This window comes from Artemia franciscana, chromosome 1 (assembly GCF_032884065.1).
Source record: "Artemia franciscana chromosome 1, ASM3288406v1, whole genome shotgun sequence".
Taxonomy (NCBI): domain Eukaryota; kingdom Metazoa; phylum Arthropoda; class Branchiopoda; order Anostraca; family Artemiidae; genus Artemia; species Artemia franciscana.
This window is the reverse complement of record NC_088863.1, coordinates 26,119,804-26,141,864: the sequence shown is the minus strand read 5'-3', so window position 1 is coordinate 26,141,864 and position 22,061 is coordinate 26,119,804. Positions and strand designations below refer to the sequence as shown.

At 35.4% G+C, this 22,061-nt stretch overlaps 1 protein-coding gene across 9 annotated transcripts in view; it reads right to left on the bottom strand.

Moving 5' to 3' along the window:
- Window positions 1-512: 512 nt before the first annotated feature.
- Window positions 513-22,061, bottom strand: part of LOC136027535 (intraflagellar transport protein 56-like) — a 55,378-nt gene continuing 33,829 nt past the window's right edge. For all 9 annotated transcript variants that reach the window (XM_065704954.1, XM_065704886.1, XM_065704946.1 and 6 more), the window contains 8 exons: window positions 17,897-18,089; window positions 15,654-15,809; window positions 10,659-10,769; window positions 9,485-9,682; window positions 7,562-7,670; window positions 3,401-3,507; window positions 2,782-2,921; window positions 513-741 (listed from right to left, as the gene is read on the bottom strand). In XM_065704954.1, the coding sequence (XP_065561026.1) occupies window positions 621-741; window positions 2,782-2,921; window positions 3,401-3,507; window positions 7,562-7,670; window positions 9,485-9,682; window positions 10,659-10,769; window positions 15,654-15,809; window positions 17,897-18,089 (1,135 nt within the window). In that variant the 3' untranslated portion in view covers window positions 513-620. The remainder of the gene's footprint in view (window positions 742-2,781; window positions 2,922-3,400; window positions 3,508-7,561; window positions 7,671-9,484; window positions 9,683-10,658; window positions 10,770-15,653; window positions 15,810-17,896; window positions 18,090-22,061) is intronic.

Sequence of the window (22,061 nt, the reverse complement as noted above, 5' to 3'; positions counted from 1 at the left end):
GTTTTTATGAATTGTCGTATTTGTCTTGTTTCAACTGTTTTGCCACTGTCCCTGAATTTCGTTCCTATTAACGGCCCTTTAGATAGTAGTAAAATTAGTTTTGTTTGATTTTTATTACAGTGTCACTTAAAATACAATTAGCCATCATTTAGTAAGTCAGCTGTTAGGCTACAAGCATCTTCAGCGATGAGGAGTCTGCAACTTTTTCTAGTTGCAATGAGGGGTTTACAACTTTTGCGAATTCGTGTACCTAGCATTTATTTCAAGATCCTTACAGATTAACAACTTCAGCGTTTAATCGAAGCGGGGAAACAAAACTAAAATGTTGCTCTCGCAACACTTTACTCAGCAAAGCCGAACAAAGGTTGCCGCAACACCTCACGTTGCCCGTACAACGTCGATCTAGTTCCTTATTCAGGTTTTTATGAATTGTCGTATTTGTCTTGTTTCAACTGTTTTGCCACTGTCCCTGAATTTTGTTCCTATTAACGGCCCTTTAGATAGTAATAACATTAGTTTTCTTTGATTTTTATTACAGTGTCACTTAGAATACAATGAGCCATAATTTAGTAAGTGCTAAATATCTTAGGTCCAGTTAATAACATCGGTTGATCATTTACCTAAAGGTAAATTTCTCGATTCCGGGCCCAGGCACCGAGGGTTCTGGAAAATTGATCCACATCTTCCATGCCTTTGAGAGTTGAGAGTGATTTATAGGAATCACTAAGCTGCTGTTCCAACCTAGAAAAAAATATCTCACCAATGTATTCCAACCTACCAAGTATTAATCAAAAAGAAGAAATGAGACATATTGTCCTTTTTTCTTTTTTTTGTGATACTGCTCCGCCAGTTGAAAATGTTGGGTAAATTTTGAAATTGGCTACAGACAAAATGAAGTGGCCAAAGCTCAAAGGTGTAGGAAAAGCTAAACAATATCTTTCATTTTGAGGTGTGACTCAGTAAAAGAGCTTGTTTTTTTATTTTTGAAAGAATTGTGCACCTTTTATTCCCTTTTAAAGCGATTTTATTTAACAGTGTTTGTTTCGATCATGGTGTACAGAAGATCAAGTGCTATTCAGTATCTTGTGAAGAACACCAAGTGTGTTAAATTTTGTTGTCTTCAAAGAAGACAGTCTATGGCTATTGCTTGTTTGAAGGAAAGGTAAATGTGGTCTTGGCATGAAATGTTTCATACCAGAGCTGTTAGTGTGAAAACTGATTACGAGGTCTGCCAAACAATAAAAGACCTAAAAGTAAAAATGCTTAAATCTCTAAATACATCCAATGACAATAAGAATAATTCCTTTTATCCAAAAAATTTTGAATTAATCAAATTTGTCAAGAATAAAATGAAGTGATGCGGCGTTAATGAGGTAAAAATTCTTCCTTGAATAGTTAAAATGTCCCAGGACCCTTCCCTTTAATTTTCTATGTAGCTGGAACAATTTTGGGAAAATGCAAATAAACAGAAATGTCAGAAGTTGTCGTTTCAGTTGAGAAATTTTTGGGTGGGCAGATAACAGACTCAAAGTCTACTCTGTTTGAGCCTCGTCTGTTCAATACAGTTTTCTATTTTCAGTTCAATACAGTTATTTTCAGCTTAGAATCGTTGTTTGTACAAACTGTGCACTTATACTTTTGTTTGTGGTAATAGTTGTCCCTTAAAAAAAAAAAAAAAAAAAAACTCATATGTGTTGAGGGCCAACCTAGCCCGAGAAAGTGGGGATGTTTCCTCCAGTGCTGATGTGGTTAAACACAATAAATTAATGAAGTTGGGAGTCATTGTGTACACAATGGCGTGTAGAAGAAAAAAAAACTGATAAAATTTGAGCTAATGACGGTGTTTGCCAATCTGCCTGTAATCAGTGAAAATTAATGAAGGAATAGGCTTAAAACTGTCTTCAAGACCATATTTAATGAGAATTGTCATAATCGTATTCTTATCCATAGAAACATTGATTTCGATGTTCTTGATTTTAGTCTGCCACATGTTTAAGCTATTTTCCCTCGATTTACTACGACCGTCGTGGAAGAAGCTATTCACTAAAATAACCTATACCTCAAAGTTTTGAAAATTAAACCCTAAAGTATAATTCACTTTACTTTCTGGTTTAAGTCAAGATAGCTGATACAATTGGGGTTTTATCAAAGAAAATGCTTAAGAAGTACGGATGTAATATGAACAGATGTCTCTAGCGTCTATTGACGTTAGATTTTTCTTGTATGTTTGGGGTTTAGTCATGGTGAGTTACCCTAGCAGTATGCTACTGTTAGGGCTTGAACCCTCTCCCCTAGGAATTTGAAACTGGGGCCAACGAAAGAGGGGACCTCCTCAGAATGAGGTAAGAAGAGTGCTTTCTGTGGGTTCTATGAGGTAAAAGGATGGTCTTGTCATGTTGTAACACTGTCAGCACAGTTCTATTGCTGTGTAGTTTATTAGTGTTTCTTGCGAAACTTATATAGTTGGCTTTGAAAATAATGTCTTAACTTTTAATCATCCATTTCAAATATATTTCAGGAAAGGTGCTGTTGCTCGAAAAGCATTGATAATTCTTTTTTTTTCAACAAAGATTCCATGAAAATAAATCTTTAACAAATTATTTGCAACAAATAGAAAAAAAAATCAACAGAAAGAATGCAACAGACAGAAATATTGAGTGACAGAAAAAATTGAATACGGTTTCTGAAATCAATGGAACACAATCATAAGCACCATGTAATCGTCCGTTTTCGTGCTATATTAACAAGGCTAGAATTTCCTCAAATAGTGTAGGTACTTACTCGTCAGTTAGTCCCTTTTCAGTTATGTTCTTCAAAATTCCCATTATTGAAGCCCTCAGTCCGTACCAATGATGTGTATTTTTGGGGTCAAGAAGTGTCGCCTGGTGATAGGCTCGTGCTGCGATTCCATAGTATTTGTTCTGCTTGAAAAAAAAACGGTTAAGATATTGAAATGTTACCAAAAAATTCGAAGATTTGAAAACCCTAGGTATTTTATGAGAGATAAATCTTAATTTTTAATTTAATTTGTAAAAAAAAAACTTTATATATATACAAAAGAATATCTCTCGCATTCGCCAAAACCCAGCGGTTTGAAATCAGAAAGTTTCTGGAAGCATAATTATTCTTAAATAAAGAGCCAATAAGCCTAACGGCCGAAACTATTAATAATTTTTTTTAGATTTAGTAAATTTTAGGATTGACGGAAGAACAGCTGCAGAATATCGAAAAAAAGAGTAAGCAACTATATATCTTAGGCATTCCTATTGGAATGAGCATTAAATTTCCCGCGAGGCACTTTGCCAAGATTTTACTTTTACCACTTTGCCAAGATTTAAGCAGTTAAAGCATTGAATTTTGGTAAAGTGCCTTAGCAACTTGAATAAAAGTCAAACCGTACCTTATAGCAGGATGATGCGACTAATTGGACTAGTGCAAATACTTCTTCTGTTGTTTTGGCTGAGGTATTCAACTCCCAAGCTTGATCCGGATGACCAGTAGAAACGTCTTAAAGAAAGTGGGTTTGCTTTACTTTTGTTGAATGGCTTTGGTTAGTTACCTTTAATTACAACACCATACTTGGACTACCTGAGGTTTTGTTTCAGGAAAGCTGTAGCTTGCTTCAGGGAGAAGGGTTCAGCTTGGGATGAGGTCGTTCTGTAGCTATTTAAAATAAAAAAGGTATGATTTATACAGGGTCGTACCTAGGACTTTATCGGGGGAGGGAGGAGGTTACAAAATGATTTTTTGGGGGGGGGCAAAAGACTTTAAGATACGCATGAAAAATTTATTAATATTCATTTTTGTTGTGGTTTTACGAGTCAGGCAAATATTTCGGTGGGGGGGGGTCAAATCCCCCTGCCCTCCCCCCTGGATATGGCCTTGGATTTATATCCTGTATTCTTCTATATTTCGGGGAATGTCATCAGGTAACAGATCCTGTATTTGCTTTTGGCCTGGAAAAGTGTAAATTAGGTGTGGCTTTAAAGATGTTTTGAAATAGTTGTAAGAATATCAATGGTTTGATATAAAGAAAGAAAAAAAGAGCTGCTAAAATTAAAAGATCAAAGAAGCTGGAAAACACAGTTTGGTCCTACTGTATCTTCAAATGCAAATAATTCGGAAGAAAATAATCCTAAGAAAAATTTAGGTCTTGGTTTACCATGTCTGACAAACACATATATAATGGTTATAGCTTCCCTTTGATAGTGTTTTCCCTGAGTATGTATGTACGATCACCTCAACATGCCTTTGAAATCTTTTTCAAAGATTTCAACCTAAGACCACCGTGATCATGTTGGAAGCGTTTTTTTTTTCTTCTTTTTTTTCAATTAAATAATTTTGCTGTTAGGTGACGGATGATAAAAAAAATTAGCTTTCTTGAGATTTTAATTGATAAACCGGAGGAAATGAGTTGCATATGTAGCTAAACCTTAAGCCATCGAAATATTTTGGTCTCAGATAAAATTAGAAAGATCTTAAACGAATTTTCCTAAAATTATCCAATAATTTCGATTATTCAAAAACAACAAGTTGGAAACAATTTTTCTTAACGCATATCATCGCTTATGCTAGAACGCTACAAAATTTATTTAACGGTAAGCTCAAATATTCTGGAAAAACCGAATTTTATCCCCAAAATTTAGTAGAGAATCATTGCTGTCGACTTTTTATGGCACTTGGTGTTAACCAAGTAACATATAGCGATCGCAAATTATGTCGGTTTGTCCTGGTTTTGCTACTTTAGGCACTTCCAGGTAAGCTAGGCTAGGACGATGAAATTTGGCAGTTATATCAGGGACCGGACCAGATTAAATTAGAAATAGTCTTTTTCCCGATTTGACCATCTGAGGGGGGGGGGGGGCGGTTAATTCGGAAAACTAGAAAAAATGAAGTATTTTTAACTTACGATCCGGTTATGGGATCTTAATGAAATTTGATATTTAGAAGGATATCGTGTCTCAGAGCTCTCATTTTAAATCCCGACCAGATCTGGTGACATTGAGGGGAGTTGGAGGGGGAAACCTAAAATCTTGGGAAACGCTTAGGATTGATCGGGATGAAACTTAGTAGGAAGAATAAGTACAAGTCCTAGATACGTGATTGACATAAATGGAACGGATCCGTTCTCTTCTGGGGAGTTGGGGGTTAATTGTGAAAAATTAGAAAAATAAGGTATTTTTAATTTACGAAGGAGTGATCGGATCTTAATGAAATTTGATATGTGGAAGGATATTATGTCTCAGATGCCCCATCTTCAATTTGAATCGAATCGGCTCTCTTTGGGGGAGTTGGGGGGGGGTTAATTCTAACAAATTAGAAAAAATGAGATATTTTTAACTTACGAAAGAGTGATCGTATCTTAATGAAATTTCATATTTAGAAGGACCTGAAAACTCAGATCTCTTATTTTAAATCCCGGCCGGATCCAGTATCATTAGGGGGGGGGGGGGAATCTTGGAAAACGCTTAAAGCGGAGAGATCAGGATGAAACTTGGTGGAAAGAATAAGCACAAGTCCAAGATAGGTGACTGACATAACCGGACCGGATTCGCTCTCTTTGGCTGAGCTGGGGGGAGGGAGTAATTCGGAAAAATCAGAAAAAATGAGGTATTTGTAACTTACGAACGGGTGATCACATCCAAATGAAATGTAATATCTAGAATGATCTTGTGCTTTAGAACTCTCATTTTAAATCCCGACCAGATCTGGTGACATTGAAGGGAGCTGGAGGGGAAACAATTCTTGGAAAACATGAAAATCGAGGTATCTTACGAATGGGTGATCGGATCTTAATGAAACTTGATATATAGAAGAATCTTATGTCTCAGGTGCTCCATTTTCATTTTTAATCGGATCCGAGGACATAGAGTTTTGGAGGGGGGAAACAAAAAGCTTGGGAACCGGAAATCTTGGAAAACGCTTAGGGTGGATAGATCGGGATGAAACTTGATGGGAAGAATAAGTACAAGTTATAGATACGAGATTGACATAATTGGTACGGATCCGTTGTCTTTGGGGGAGCTGGGGGTTGTTAATTGGGAAAAATTGAGGTATTTTTAACTTAGAACGGGCGACCGGATCTTAATGAAATTTGATATTTAGAAGGAACTCATGTCTCGGAGCTCTTTTTTCAAATTCCGATCAGATCTGTTGACGTTGGTTGAGTTGGAGTGGGAAAATGGAAATCTCGGAAAACGCTTATAAATGTCGTAGATACGTGATTGACGCAACCGGACTGGATCCACTCTCTTTGGGGGAGTTAGGTGGTGGGGTTCAGTGCTTTGGCGAGTTTGATGCTTCTAGACATGGTAGGACGATGAAAATTGGTAGACGTGTCAGGGAGCGGTACAAACTGATTTTATAAGGCCGTTTTCCCCGATTCGACCATCTGGGGGGCTGAAGGGAGAGGAAAAACTAGATAAATTGAGGTATTTTTAATTTACGAACTTGGTGATTGGATCTTAATGAATTGTCGTTATTGGATCTTAACGAATCTGATCGGACCTCGTGACTCAGAGCTCTTATTTTAAATTCCGACCGTCATTAAGCCTCTGATTTTCCTTTTAAAGCAATCTATTGATTCTTAGAATTTCGCTATAGCTCATACCATATGAGCTCTTGGCTCTTCCGACCTTATCACAAGTGCCATATGAGCTCTTAGCTCTTGTTTTAATTTAAAAAAATTCCCGTCCTTATCGTATATCCGTATAAACCGTCTCTTCTTTAAAGAGGAATGTTATATAGGTTACGCTTCGCTCTTTACTAAGTCAACGCTAAAACGTAGGCTCTGAAAGGCATGTAAAATTAATAAACGTGAAAACATGGTTAGGGCCAATGTAACCCCCCAAGCGTATTAGAACTCATACCTGAAGTGTAAAATCATTGAAATTGACGCATGACTGTCCAAAATCAAAACACATCAAGTGCATATTTCAATTAAAATATTTGATATTCACCAAAGCCGGAATTTAAGCTTTTTTAGCTGATGCAAATCTGACGTTAATGTTGCAATATATGTGTCCAAAATGAAAATAAGTTGAACTCTTATGTCACAAATAGTGGCAATTCACACCTTGTATATTACATGGATTTTCTGAAAGTTATTTAGTATATGTTCTTACAATAATACTGATAATATATAATACTATTTAGATAATATTATGAAAGAGTATACTATTTTAAAAAAATATTAAATAGTTTTTAACGAAAATTTGGACGAGAACTTAGGACGGAAAATTCGACCCCGAAACTTAAAATGAATGGAAACTCCCTAATATTGTCATCACAAAATAATCTTTATCAACCAAACTGCCATCAGAATATATGACTTAAATTTTGCTTCTACATCCAATGTATATAATAAAAATTAGCTGTTTGATGGCAATGAACTAACTAATGACCCAACTAATTAAATAATCAAACCTAGGGTATACTTATGGTAACTTATTAAATATAAGTTAGCATGAATTTTGCTAGGTAGTCTGTCTAATGTGACCCATATCCAAACAAAAGTCTATAATCTATTCTTCAATAATTTTAGAAATGTAATAAAACTCACAGCATTTTGCCAGACAAGCCAAATAGGTAAAGTCATTTCTTGCTGTTTCCGATGTAACGTAAAGCAAATGTTCAAGAGCGCCGTTAAAATCTCCACAAGCTGCCTTGATCTGAAACAAAATCAAAAATAGAAATAAATTTCAAGGATTTCCAAGAAAAATATATCATGATACCCCGAGTGAAATGGCGTGTCACACTCTTTTACCAAAAACATCTAAGAATCTCAAAACAACTCATCCAGCAGATCTTTGCTCATAACATTTGCAGACTCTCAATTATTTCACTAGAAATTGATGAGGCCAAAATATTCAGCTACGTGCCTTATTTTCCTTCTCTTGCATTTTTTTCTTGTATATACTCTAGCGAGATTGCTCCCGTTGAAAGCTTAATTGCCTGTGTTCTCCTGTAAAACAATGGTAATGTGAGACACGCTTTTCCGCTTAGCTCACATGGATATTTAACCAAAATGACAAGGTTCAGGTATCACCACTATACTGCTATTCATGCCCGAGCTAAAAAAAAATTGTGGTTTAGCCCAACTTGCTAACAAGGCATTGGTCTCTGTTCATAAAGATGACACAAAAGTTAAGCGAAGGGGCTAAAACAGCGAAATTTGAATTGGTCCTTTTGTCGGCTTAGAATTTTACTATGGGTTCTTATTACTTCGGAACTAAGTGACTTTGAGAATGATTGCTTAAATATTTCACCCTAAGTGCTTCTTTACAGCTAACACTAAGTTAACTATGACAGCTAAGTGCTTCTTTACAGCTAACACTAAGTTAACTATGACAGCTAAGTGCTTCTTTAGAGCTAATACTAAGTTTACTATGACAGCTAAGTGCTTCTTTACAGCTAACACTAAGTTAACTAAGACAGCTAAGTGCTTCTTTAGGCTGAAATGTTATACCATAACACGTGTGACTAAATAATAACTCTGTTTTTTTGAAAAATGAAGATTTCACATCTGTTCTAATGAATGTGAGAGATTGTGAGAGAATCGAATGTGATGAAGTTAACTGATTACATGAGTATTTAGATTCTCCACTTGGCTGCACTATCGCTCTCTAATATTTCTTCAATAAAGCAAAAATAATATTTTAGTGATGCAAGTGATATTTTTGGACGGAGGAGAAGGGTGTGTAGCTGTTTTGACCTCAGGCGGCTTGGTGCTGCAGCGAGTTGTTAGTAGTAGTACTATCAGCAGTTTTAGATTTTAACCTCTTGAATTGCCTTTTCCCAGCTTCTTTTTAGGTAAAGTTTCGATGAATCCCCAGGACGTCCTGCATTACTAAATGTTGAAATCGCGGTGAAAGGGGAACTCAAAGAGTATAATTTTTTGAACATACCGAAGGGACCTAAACAATATACAACCTCATTGGTAAGGAGTTTTGGCAGCAATAGAGGGTGATGTCTCTTCGTCAATACCCAAGGTACCTCCAAAGACACAGTAGGATATAAAGTGTAAATTAATAGAAAGTATAATCAGTGTTAATAAATAGCCTAAGAAGCATGTATGCATAAGTTGATACTATTTGTTCTCAGCATCGCTTGTTGACAGCTTGGGTAAATCCCCCAATTTCATCACCACCATCAACAGGTAGAAAAAATCTGAAACACAATTATAAAATTTCTGCTAATTCGTTTTCTATACAGAAACATGAGTTTTTAATGTTATGGATGTAAGATTTACCTCTAACCGCAAATGAAATTAAAAATTGTGTTTAATCAATCAAGATGGTAATAAAAATAGAGCATTGTAAGTAATTAGTCTATATGATAGGGATATACCGAAGTTTGCTAATTCATGCGTAGTGATACAAATTAAAAATTATTTATATTCATAAAAAATAAGTTACTTTTCATATAGAAAATGGAACAAAGTCAAGTAACAGTATCTGACCTACAATTTTTGTTTGGTTCTTACCTGACCATAGTTAGCATTGAATTCGTCATTCTCAGAACAATACACCTTTATTGAATCCAAATAGACCAATGCCTCTTCATACTTCTTCTGTAAAATCAAGTATGAAGCCATGGCCTGCCGACCCGTAATCGTGTCACAATCGCTTTCATTCGATCCAATAGAGTAATATAATGACTCAGCTATTTCTATTGCTTCATCCTAGAAAAAAATACTCTACCTTTAAGCAATAGCCTGTATTTTCTTAAGCGAAGTATTCAAGTACAATTTGACCAATTCCATAAATCAACATTTACCCAAAAAATGTTTTGCGGAGGATTCGTCAGTATAAATTGGTTTTTGATTGTGTACTTGAGTACAGATGATTATTTTAAGTGTATTTTAAAATGGACTTAGTTAAAGTGACTTCTGAATTTTTTTTTTAGATATTGATATTCAAAATGTTTGACAATCATTTTTACGGGGCTTTCCTTGTTGCTGTTTGGAACCAAGTTCCATCAACTCCTTTGACATTAATATGTGAAAAACAAAAGCGGAGGCAATCAAATTCGAATATGATTCTTCCCATTCTCACCCAGGCCCTACTCTCGACACTTAGTCAGATTACATCTGTTCAAATCAATAAGACTAGTTGTTATATTTCCCTATGGCCCCCAGATTGATCTAAAAAACTTTTCATGAAGAGCCTTCACAAAGCGATTCAGTAAACTCTCCCTTAAGTTGAGTACGAAGACCCGTTGTGTAATTATATAATATTTTGCGTAAATGAAATCTCAAAGAAACCAGACCAGACAAAAGATCCTTATAAACTACTATGGGCCGTGATTCGCTATTAGTAAGGAATCACTGTTGTAACCATAAAAACTCAAAAAAACTATTTACCCGTAGCTTAACAATTAACACAAATATTTAGGACGGAGAAACTCATCCCCGCCTCAACCCGTTTTTTCCACATAGGTGATGAATGTGCAGCATCTGACTATATTTTGACTCTTTGGGAAAGAGTAAGTAGCTATGACTTTAGGCAATGCAGGTAACCTTGGGCGCTCTTTGAATTCAAGAAAGCTTAAAAATTATTTATTCTTAACTGTACTGCAATACCTTCAATTGGAAAAAGATTTTTCAAATAAACCGAAAAGGGGAAAATAAACCAAAAAGATGAATATTAATGACTTACGTCGTTATCTTCCTGGCCAATAGCGCAATATGTATTTGCCTTGATAAATATTTCTTGAGATGTCCTGGGCTCAATTTCTTTTAAAAGTTCAAGCGAGCTTCTGATGTTGTTCTGTAACATTATCAATGATAAATAATTACATAAAAATAAAAATAAAAACCTACCGATTTTTGAGCAATAAAGCATTTCTCATTTTTGAACATTTAAAATACCTTAAATATCTTACAATTGTTATTTACTGGTCCAAATAAATTTGGGACACTCTTTATTCTCATTTCAGGCATCCTTTAAATACTTCAAAGGGCAAAAAATTACATTTTGTTTATGGAGCGACCTTAGCATATCTTAATAATCATGTGTCCTGAGTGTATTTTGAAATTATTAGTAAATCATGAGCTGGTGAACATTAAACTTTATGCTGGTACATTTGCAAATTTCAATATTTATTTATCTTTTTTTTCTTCACATACAAAACCAAAACACATCTCCTACAAAATCCTGCCGCACTAAGAAAAACCTTACAGTTTTGTAGACGCACGGCAGCAACAAATAATAAATTATGTTCTATTACAAATCACAACCTTAACATAATCAACTCAAACTTCAAATCAATCTTTCTCATTTAAACAAACAACAAATTATTCAACCCCCCCCCAAACAAAAAATCAATCAAACTTCCCCAAGTATGGCCCTATACTAAACTCCACAGACCCCTCCTCTGCCCTCTTCCCTAAGAAAAAAAAACTTGTTTAAATTTAAAATATTTAAAATAATGTAGTAAATGTTACAAATAAGTAGGCTTGCCAATAGCTAAACTTACGAGGATATACTGGTAAATAATTTAAAAAAAAATTAACAGAGCTAAGTAAATGAATTCAGCTTAGATTACTTTAAGAATTTAGAATTAGGGGTTAAAGCCATCAGGTGAAACCATGCACTCAGTTAAACATAAACAACTAAACACATACAAGAATTACACTTCATAAGTCGTGAACAATGGAATGTACTGTGGGCACAAACAGGGTCCCTTTGTGCTTATCTGAGTCATAATCCGTCCACTTGCTGTCCTGCCAAGTACCTTACCGTGATGCAGAGTATTTTGAGCAATAAACTGCCAAGATGAGATGAACCGCAGCAAGAAACACAGCAAAAATAATACCTGGGAGGGTTCAATCCCGTGGACATACGAAATGATGATCGTGGTGAAAGAGGAGATCCCTTGAGTAGTAGTTTCAAGTGGGAAAAAGTTTTCTTTCTAGTCCCGGCTCTGGAAACCATGTGTCGCTTGCCACTGATGGTCGGTGAGTGATAGGCTACTCTCTTCTTTTGTTTTATGGACAAGCATCATCTGCCCAAGTAAGTCTAGATCTGGGGATTAGGGTTCTTGGGATGAGCGACAGCGTTGGTGAACCACTTGACACCACGAAAAAAAGCTCTTCGGCAAAGAGAATCAAAAATATGGGAAAGCCTTATCTTGAGTTTCCACGCCCTAGGAAGCACCAACAGCACAGAAGAAAGGAACCTTTGTGGCCTGATCCTTGGCTCAGTCTCGTGTGTCCGCAAATTATTGTAATAAGAAGAATAAAGATGAGAGGCAAAGAGGTTTCAGACTGTATACTCTACAAGGCTCCGCCCAGAAAATAATTACTCTAAATAATTTAAATACTAATAATATTAAAACTAATAAATAGTGATCGTTGAAGATGATTATGGTACTCCCTCGGAAGAAGAACTCATTAGTAGTGAGATTTTTTGTTGTAAAAATAAGTTCAACTTGAAGAATTTAATTCAATGGAAAAACTCACAAAAATGTGTAGTCTTAGTAGTATAATGGCTCTTGAAAAATAGATTTCCATGGTCGGATCTCCCATGTTCTGAAATTGTAGAGGCGTCTTTTAAAGAAACATCTTGGTAATATGGAAGAGGACATACCTTTGAGCAGGAATGGTTCCACAGGAGAAGGAGAGGCATTAATATATTTTATATCAAGTAATTTGTGCTTAATCTTATTTATCTGGTCTACCGAGCAACAACAGCAAAAAAAGTCATTAAACTTATAAACATTTTAAAACTCAACAAAAGTGAATATTGTTTTGAGCAAAATCAGGTAATCACTACCCATGTGATACCTTTTGGGATCCAACATTGAGTATAAAGCTTGCTAGTTCTTTAACCCTAGAAGTTCCAGGCTATTTAAAGCTGATTAATTGTGTATTAAAACTGGTGCCCTAGAGAAATAAACAAAATATTTTAGACGCTTAGCAACGTTGTCAAAAAAAATTGGCAGAGGGGAGGTTAAGAGCCAACAGAAAAATTTTACTGGGGGAAGGATTACAAAAAAAATGTATCCTTGTGGGTAAAGTTTGTAAACGTTGTTTTATGTGCGAGAAGCTGTCAAATACTTCTAAATATTACATAAATATCACTTTTTGTATATTTCTAGTCTCTTAGTAAAAAACTACGAATACAAGATCTCCTCTAGCTTCTTCTTTGAGTGCCCTGAGACATTAAGGTAAGCTTATACATTTTGGATATAATAGTACTCATTTGGACAATGGTAAAACTAGGGATTTTTTCATTAATCTACTATTAGCTAGGCTATATTCTTTTTTTGCTGTGTGATGGATTTCTTTTTTTTTAAGTGTAATTTTCTACGAAAGGGCTTATGTAATTTTTAAAGCATTTTAATCCTCCCTAATCTTAAAAAAAAAATTCTAAAAAACAAGCTTTTTTATTCAAACTTTCAATTCTTTTTTTAACTTATGATGCTATTTCCAGAAATACAAATACAACTTACAAAAATGAAGGACATTCATGGAGCAAGATGTATATGGTTGGTATTTATGTGCTCAATGCAATGGTTTCAGATACTACTAGAGCCACATCTTTTTTCAATTGTTTTAACGTCATCTTAGTTAATTCTTTGTCCTTTGTTCGTTGATTTTATCAAACAGTTCGTGGTAACGAACTGTAGCAAGGAGCGACCCGGCTCAATAGTAAACGAACCTCTAAAAAACGAAATTGTTGTGCTAAAAGATACATCAAAAGAATCGAATTTTTATGCTGATTTTAAATATATAAGTTTCATTAAATTTAGTCTTTGTCATAAGAAGTTACGAGCCTGAGAAAATTTGCCTTAATTTGGAAAATAGGGGGAAACTCCCCAAAAAAGTCATAGAATCTTAACGAAAATTACACCATCGCATTAAGCGTATCAAAAAATCTTATAGCAAAAATTTTAAGCTCCTATCTACAAAAATGTGGAATTTCGTATTTTTGCCAGAAGACAGATCACGGGTACGTGTTTATTTGTTTTTTGTTTTTTTTCCAGGGGTCATCGTATCGACCAAGTGGTCCAAGAATGTCGCAATAGGGATCATTCTAACGGAAGTGAAAAGTTCTAGTGCCCTTTTTAAATGACTAAAAAAATTGGAAGGCACCTCGGCCCCCTCCCACGCTCATTTTTTTCCCAAAAGTCAACGGATCAAACTTTTTGAGATAGCCATTTTGTTCCGTATAGTCGAAAACAATAAAAACTATGTCTTTAGGCATGACGTACTCCCCCACAGTCCCTGGGGGAGGGGCTGCAAGTTACAAACTTTGACCAGTGTTTACATACAGTAATGGTTATTAGGAAGTGTGCAGACGTTTTCAGTGGGATTTTTTTTGGTTTGGGAGTGGTGTTGAGGGGAGGGGGCTATGTGGAAGGATCTTTTCTTGGAGGAATATGTCATGGGGGAAGAGAAATTCAATGAAAACGGCGCGGGATTTTCTAGCATTACTATAAAAAACAAATGAAAAAATAAACCGGAAAAAGTTTTTTCAATTGGAAGTAAGGAGTAGCATTAAAACTTAACTCGAACAGAGATTATTACGCATACGAAGGGTTTTAAAAATACTTTGGCATAAAGAGCGAGGTATTTAGGAGGAGATAAATACTTCGCTCTTTATGCTAAAGTATTTTTAGTAATTTCAACTATTTATTCTACGGCCTTTCTGATTCAGGGGTCATTCTTAAAGAATTGGGACAAAACTTAAGATTTAGTGTAAAGAGCGAGGTATTAAGGAGGGGACGAACCCCCTCATATACATAATAAAAATATAAGAACATAAAAGTTTGTTACGTAAGTAAATTCTTAAGATACGTATATTTTTTTACTAACAAAAACGTTCATTAAAAATTAAAAGTTATAGTTGCCTTTTTAAGTAGCCGAAAAATTGGAGGGTAGCTAGGCCTCCTTCCCCACCCCTTATTTCTCAAAATTGTCTGATCAAAACTAAGAAAAAGCCATTTAGCCAAAAAAAAGAATTAATATGCAAATTTCATTTTAATAATTTATGTGCGGAGAGCCAAAATCAAACATGCATTAATTCAAAAACATTCAGAAATTAAATTAAAAAAAACTAGTTTTTTTAACTGAAAGTAAGGATCGACATTAGAACTTAAAACGAACAGAAATTACTCCGTATATGAAATGGGTTGTCCCCTCCGCAATCCATCGCTCTATACGGTGAAGTTTGACTCTTTGCCACAATTCTACTTTTTAAAACAATCAAAAACATTAGCGAATACAGCGAGGGATTGCGGAGGGACAACCTATTTCATATACTTTTTTTTATTTAATGGTTTATAAGAATGTCTCTTGTTACTTTTCTATGAAATTTGCTCTTCGGCATAATGGAAAGTAAAAACAACTAAAGAATAACTTTTCAAAAACGATTAAAAATATATAAATGCATATTTTGTCGTAAGGAACTGGATTTATCTATCAACCGTTTATTTCTTCTACTTAGAATTTGAATTTTCAGGCTTTCAAACAATGTTAGAGTAAAATTCAGCATTGTTGCAAAAGTTCAATTATATATTGACGATGATTTAGAAAATATCAAAATTATCAAAAGACAAATCTCAAAATAACTCACACATTTGGCCCTACAAAAGGCTCTATGGCCTAAAAAATGCAATATGGCCTCTATAACTATACATATACTTACATTTCTTAGAAAATAAATGGTAAGATTGAATCGAGCTTCAGGAACATTATTCTTACACTGAGGCCACACTTGTAGGGCCCCGTCACCATCTCTCAGCACAGCTACATTATGATTTATTATGTCTCGAAATGCTTCAGGAAGTTGGTACTCAAAGTCCTAAAATATTTCTATGCCATAAAAAATGAAAAAAAGTAAATTTACCCGGTAAAAGAGAGGAATAAGCATTTAAAGGAAAATAAATCGGGAAAAAGGAGACTTCAGGAAGGCTTCAGGAAACATCAGGACTTCATCAGGAAACATCATTTGACTTCAGGAAAGCATGCCGTTTTTCAAAAATATTTCAGAAGTGGATTGGCCAATTCAAGCTCCCAAGCGGCAGACAAGTAAGCACGTGAGTCCTGCGAATATTTATTTCCTTTTACAATACGATAGACTCTTGGCTTTAATCCAAAGTCATTTGGATTCAAGCCAAGGTAGTTTGGATTTACATATTTACCCCTAAAAAGTTAACGGATCTTAATAAGAATCGCATCATCAGATTCAGCATATTAGAGAACCTTGTTGTAGAGATTTTGAGTTTCTGTTTCGAAAAAGTGTGAAATTTTGTTATTTTAGCCAGACGAAGGGCTATTTGATATAACTAGCTCCTTGCCCAACGCTTCCCCCCAAGGGCATCTGATCAATTTTTGAGATGGCCATTCGATTCCGCATAGTCGAAAGGTCCAGTAACTATTCCTTTGGGGATGACATGACCCCTCATAATCCCTGACGAATGAGCTGTATGTTACGCAATTTGCCCATTATTCACATTTAACTATTGTTTGCCCATTGTTCACTATTTGTTATTGGGAAGCATACGGACTTTTTTTTAGAATAAATGTTTTCCGAAGGGGGGGCTCAATGGAAAGAGCTTTCCAAGGAGAGAAAAGCTTCTGAGGACAAGTTTACACAGAGGGAGGATGGAACGAGATATATTTGCTTGGTCTAAAAAAAACGATCAGAAAAAAAAATTCTTTAAAAACGACAGTTCAAGCGCAGTCTCTTGATTTTGAATGAAAAGTATCTTTAAAAAACTTAATCGTAAAAAGCAAGTGTTAAGGACGGGACACCCCTTCTTATATACGAAATGATTTTTGGTTGTTTTAAGTTTTAATGTTGCTCCTTGCTTTCAGTTGACAAAACTTTTTTTTATTTAGAATAAATAAATACGAAGCTCATTTTCCTCTTATCAGTACTGTATAAAGAGACTGTAAAAGTGCTTTAAGACTGTATAAAGAGTGTGCTTATAAATGCAGTACAAATCCATTGCAATTAGTTAAAAAGTCAAGGATTAACAAATTAACAGGATTAAAAGGATTATCAATAAAGTCAAGGATTAACAAATTTTAAAGAATTAGGATTAGCGGATTGACTAAAGGATTAAGGAATTAAAAAAGAATTATGTGAAGAATGAGCACACCAGGCTTATTCTTATCAATAAGAGGATTTCGAATGTTTGCATTTGTTTTTCTTTTTTATAACCTTTAAAAGAGTTCCATAATTTACAACATCACTGTTTCTAATTTACATTTTGAGAAATTTTTTATTTATTTTTATCATTTTTAAATTATCATTATTATTGTCAACTTTATTATGGTAGATTCTGACACACTGGTTACTCGCTTTTTTAGTCTGCATAATGGTGTAGTAATATGTGGTGTATAATGGTGTCATACCTTAATGAGGGTAGTTCAAACCTCCAGACCCTTCACCCTTTGAGTTTAGTTCGAAGTGCATTAAGACTGTGCTTAAAAGAGTGGAAGCTGGCGCTAGAGTTGAAAACAAAATTTTCAACGTCATCTAGCACTTGTGGAGTTTCTGTTCATTTCTCCTTTTTTGTGTCTGATCTGAGATTCTGAACAAAAAAAAACATATAATTAAATAAATTATCTGAGTACCGACGCTTCCTGACTACTAAGGTCATTACGTCGGCCCTGCTGCGTTTTACTACAGCCAGATTCGATCTCTGGGTCCCGTATCACCAAGCTGAGGTTGAAACCACAGTGCTACCGCTAGACAACTTTTTTGGAAAAAAAACAGCACTTAAGTTCGAAAAAATGCCAAATACTGGATGGCGTTTGTGATTTTCATTTTTGCACTAATCCCAGTTTCCACTCTGATCAATTACCCTTTTTTTGAGAATGTGAACAAAATAAATCAAAACATGAATGACTAAATTTGTTGAAACTTATAAATAATCCTACCTTAACTTTAGAAATGGCATCCACTGCACCTTTGATATTTCCTAGACGATAATGACAGCAAGCTTTTAAATTTGAAGCTAAAATGGAGTCGGGATGTTTTTTCAAGTATTTTTCGCACAACTCAATTGCCATATCGTTTGAGTCCAGATGGTAGTAAGACATTGCGCAATAAATATCCATAGCACTTACACCCCTAAGAAGACAAAAAAGTTGTAATAAAAAAAACTTAAATCGTTGCTAGTGCTGTATTAGTTTTAAAAAGATAGTGACGAAATAATAAGTAACTAAAGGAATTTTTTTCCGTTCAAGGGATATTTTTTAAGAATTTTTTTCTAGGCACGGAGGTAATTTTAAACGATTTCAAATGAGGGACTGAGACTTGAAAAAATATCGGTCCCTACCTGAAAACCATCACATTTTACTCCAGTGTTATAACAACTATTGCATTTAACAAAGAGGTTACTTTTCTAATAGGTCAAGCAGACATAGCGTTGTAATAATATTCGCTTAAGAGCGATAACCTGGGTTTTTAAAGGAGCCTGAATAGGCTTAAACGTTTATAATAATTTTTTCCACTAAGCAAGTCTTGAAAATATTACGTTTTATTGAGTCAAATTCTCAATCTCCAATAAATCAACTCATAAAACGTTCAAAATGAGAGTTGGTAAAAAAAAGACAAGCTCAGAAAACAGCATAAAAAACACCTGAGTAAAATAGATACGATAGTCTTAGCTTCAAAAACGATATGTACAGACTTTAAGAAGGGTGCATTTTAATGTATATTAGTATATTTTTACATTGATATAAATGAGCGAAAACGCTTGTTTGATATTTGTGTTGCAAGAGCAACACTTTGGCTTTCTCCCGTTTTTCAGATTCATGGTTTCCCATCAAACCATGTTTCTGCTTTCGAGTGGAAAGTTCCATTCTAGCAGGCAAGCAGACAGGCACCACTTTCAAATTGAAGATGGACTAAAATCTATAAGTGTTAAATATATGCGGCGGTTACCCCGTCCCACAGCCAATATATCTTCTTTGAGTGACAAATAGAAAAATTTACAGAAGCAAAAATATGGCATTTTCGCACGGGTCTGAAAGTGCTGCCATCTATTGTTTCTACCCATTTTGTTCGTGATTTCAGCTGAATTTATTATTCGGTTTTTCGGACTTGGGATTGCAGTAGAGAAATGATACCAGATGTGCCTAATAAACTTTAAAAGTTCTCTCATTGCTAAAGAAATAGGAGCTTATCCTTTGCTCCTTTCTAAGTGGTGACGTTAGAAAGTTGGCCTACGACGAAAAAAATCAACTTTTGAACTAAGAAAGATAGCTCTTGATAAACTAATCAAAGTATATGACATTCTTTTTTTGGTACAAAAATTCCTTCATGAGGTATACCAGCTTGAAAGTTTTAAGGGGTTGACAACTTCAGTAGCAAGGTACACACTGAAACGAAATCTAGGCCGATACAAATAGTGAGACATATAGAGGACTTGTAAGCAACAGTCGGCTGTAAGGTAATAATCACCTTCGGCAATGAGGGGTTAGCAACTCTTGCAAGTTCGTGTCTCAATTATTTTTTTCCAATTTGGTTCCAGTGGTAAGACATGTAGGGGACTTGTAAGTAATAATCTGCTGTTAGGCTAGAGTCAACTTCAATGATGAGGGGTTTGTAACTATGCTAGTTGGTGTGCCCATTTGTTTGTTTACGGTGAACTTGATCCCTATCACGGGAGAGGGACTTATAAGTAAGAATCGGTTCACTTTGGGCAAGAAACTGCTATTAGCTCATAATCATCTTCGGCAATGAGGGGTTTGCCACTTTTGCTAGTTGGTGTACCTATTATTTGTTTCCGGTGTATTTGATGGTTAAACCATTTTGATTCCAATGGTAAGACATGTAGGGGACTTGTAAGTAATAATCGGCTATTGTGCTACAATTATCTTCAGCGATGAGGGGTTTGCAACTTTTTTAGTTGGTGTACCTATTTATTTGTTTCCGGTGAACTTGATGTCTATCACGGGAAAGGGAATTGTAAGTAAAATCTGTTCACTTTGAGCTAGACATTTGTGCAAATTGGTTCACTTTGTAATCAATCTCTTTAAATCTGACAGAATTAAGTGTTTACGCAACGCGTACAAACGATAACGTAAAACAATGAGGTAGTTTCGTAATGTTTAGTGTCACCTATGGTATTTTAATCCTGAAAAGTTACGGATAGCTTTATAATACCAACTAGGTTATATAAGATTCTGTTCCGAGTTTTCATCCGTCACGATGTCTACGATGGTGTCCCTTTAGGGACACCACTAGTTGGTGGGGGCGCTTTGCACACACCCCCCCCAAATCCCCCCACGCGCGTAAGTCGTTACACGCCATATTAGTTATGTGCCATTGTAGTTGTGTCCCTGTGTCCCACCTGTGAATATAGATAAATATATATATGTTTTAAACTACGCAAAACTTCCGAATATACAACATTCTTGGCTGTCCCATTGTCTGCGCATATACAAAGCCTTATATACTTATAATGACGTCATATGCAAACGCTCTTTTTACAAACAAACAAACAAACATACATACATACAACTTATTTTTATATAGATAGGTAGATAGATAAACATATACAATACAAATTAACTACGTAAAACTTGCGAATATACAACATTTTTCGCTGTCCCATTGTCAGTGCATATAAATAGATTGTCAGGTTTACCAACCCTCGAACATGCAACGTACAATTGTCCATGGGAAAAACAATCTGTACTAAGATCTATACCGCATTTTTCTAATGATTGCCGTTGAGCTTTGTTGATGGTGATTGCAAATGCTAATCGAATTGGAAATTGTAATCTTTTAAATTGAAAAGATAGATCCGTTAGAATCACCGGAATGCGAGGAATAAGAACAGCCTCACCCTAGAGAGGCCCTGTCAAGTTTGTTGCCTCTATTACATTGTCCATTGTTTATTTTTACGGCAAGTCGCGTGCCATTGCAAAGCTTTGGTGGGTTTATATCTCGTAACAATATTGTTGGTACGCCTATTTTTAGTTGTAGCGCGTGTGGTGGAAACCCTGGGATATCCAGGGAATTTAAAAATTCAGATGTAGAATTAACCGCCTCATTTGGTTCCAGAACTGTGTCAACTGACTTGTAAAGGACTGCCTGGTCTCGAATCTTGGTCAAAACAATATTGTTGATTTCGTGGACGTCTTTATTCTTGGCTGCCAGAATCGCTCGTTCTTTTAGCCATTTATGATTTTTATAATTGGTTAGAATATTCGGAAATACTTTTTCAACCAATTTGTTTTTGGACGTTACTAAATTACAGAATTCAGCAGGCAGTTATATACGTCCTGAAATTTAGTCTAGTGGGAGCTCTCCGTTTCCAATTGCCTGCAATTGATCCGAAAATGTTTGACCAGAGTCATCGTTTTCCAATCGGACACGCATATGTTTAGTTAATTTTAATGTCTTTACGTGTGATCGTAAATTAGAATTTTTCAGGCAAGCATTCATTTCGTCTGCAGGGGTTGATCTAGGTATTATATGTAATGTTTGCCTGAAATCTCACGACGTAGTTCCAGTAAGCAAAGTCTTCAATGGCTCTGGTGTTGCAGCCTGTTGAGGAAGTTTAACTTTTCCTGAGGTGCAACACATTCCCATTGTTTCACCATTAAATTTCAAGGCCTTGCAATAGGGGCAAATTTTAGACATAGTCCCGATTTGAACACATCTACTTAAGCTATAATCATCGACTGGGCTGTACCTGAATGCCAGGCGAAAATTTTCAGGCTGCTCTCATTCCTCGGCACGCTTTCTTTTGGTGATTTCTCTTTGATACGCAAGCCGGTTTTCACGCTGTTGTTGTGATTCCTCGGCGTGCTTTTTTTTCATACTTTCTCTATTAGCCGCAAGTCTGTTTTCACGCTGTTGTTTTGATTCCTCGGCACGCTTTCTTTTCATACTTTCTCTATTAACCGCAAGCCTATTTTCACGCTGTTGTTGTGATTCCTCGGCACGCTTTCTTTTCATATTTTCTCTGTTAGCCGCAAGCCTTTTGGCATAGACTCTTTGAGCAGCTTCCTCGGCTGTTGCAATTGTAGGTTCTTCTGTCATGTTAAAATCTATATTAAAAATTTCTCTTTGAAATGCCTTCTTATA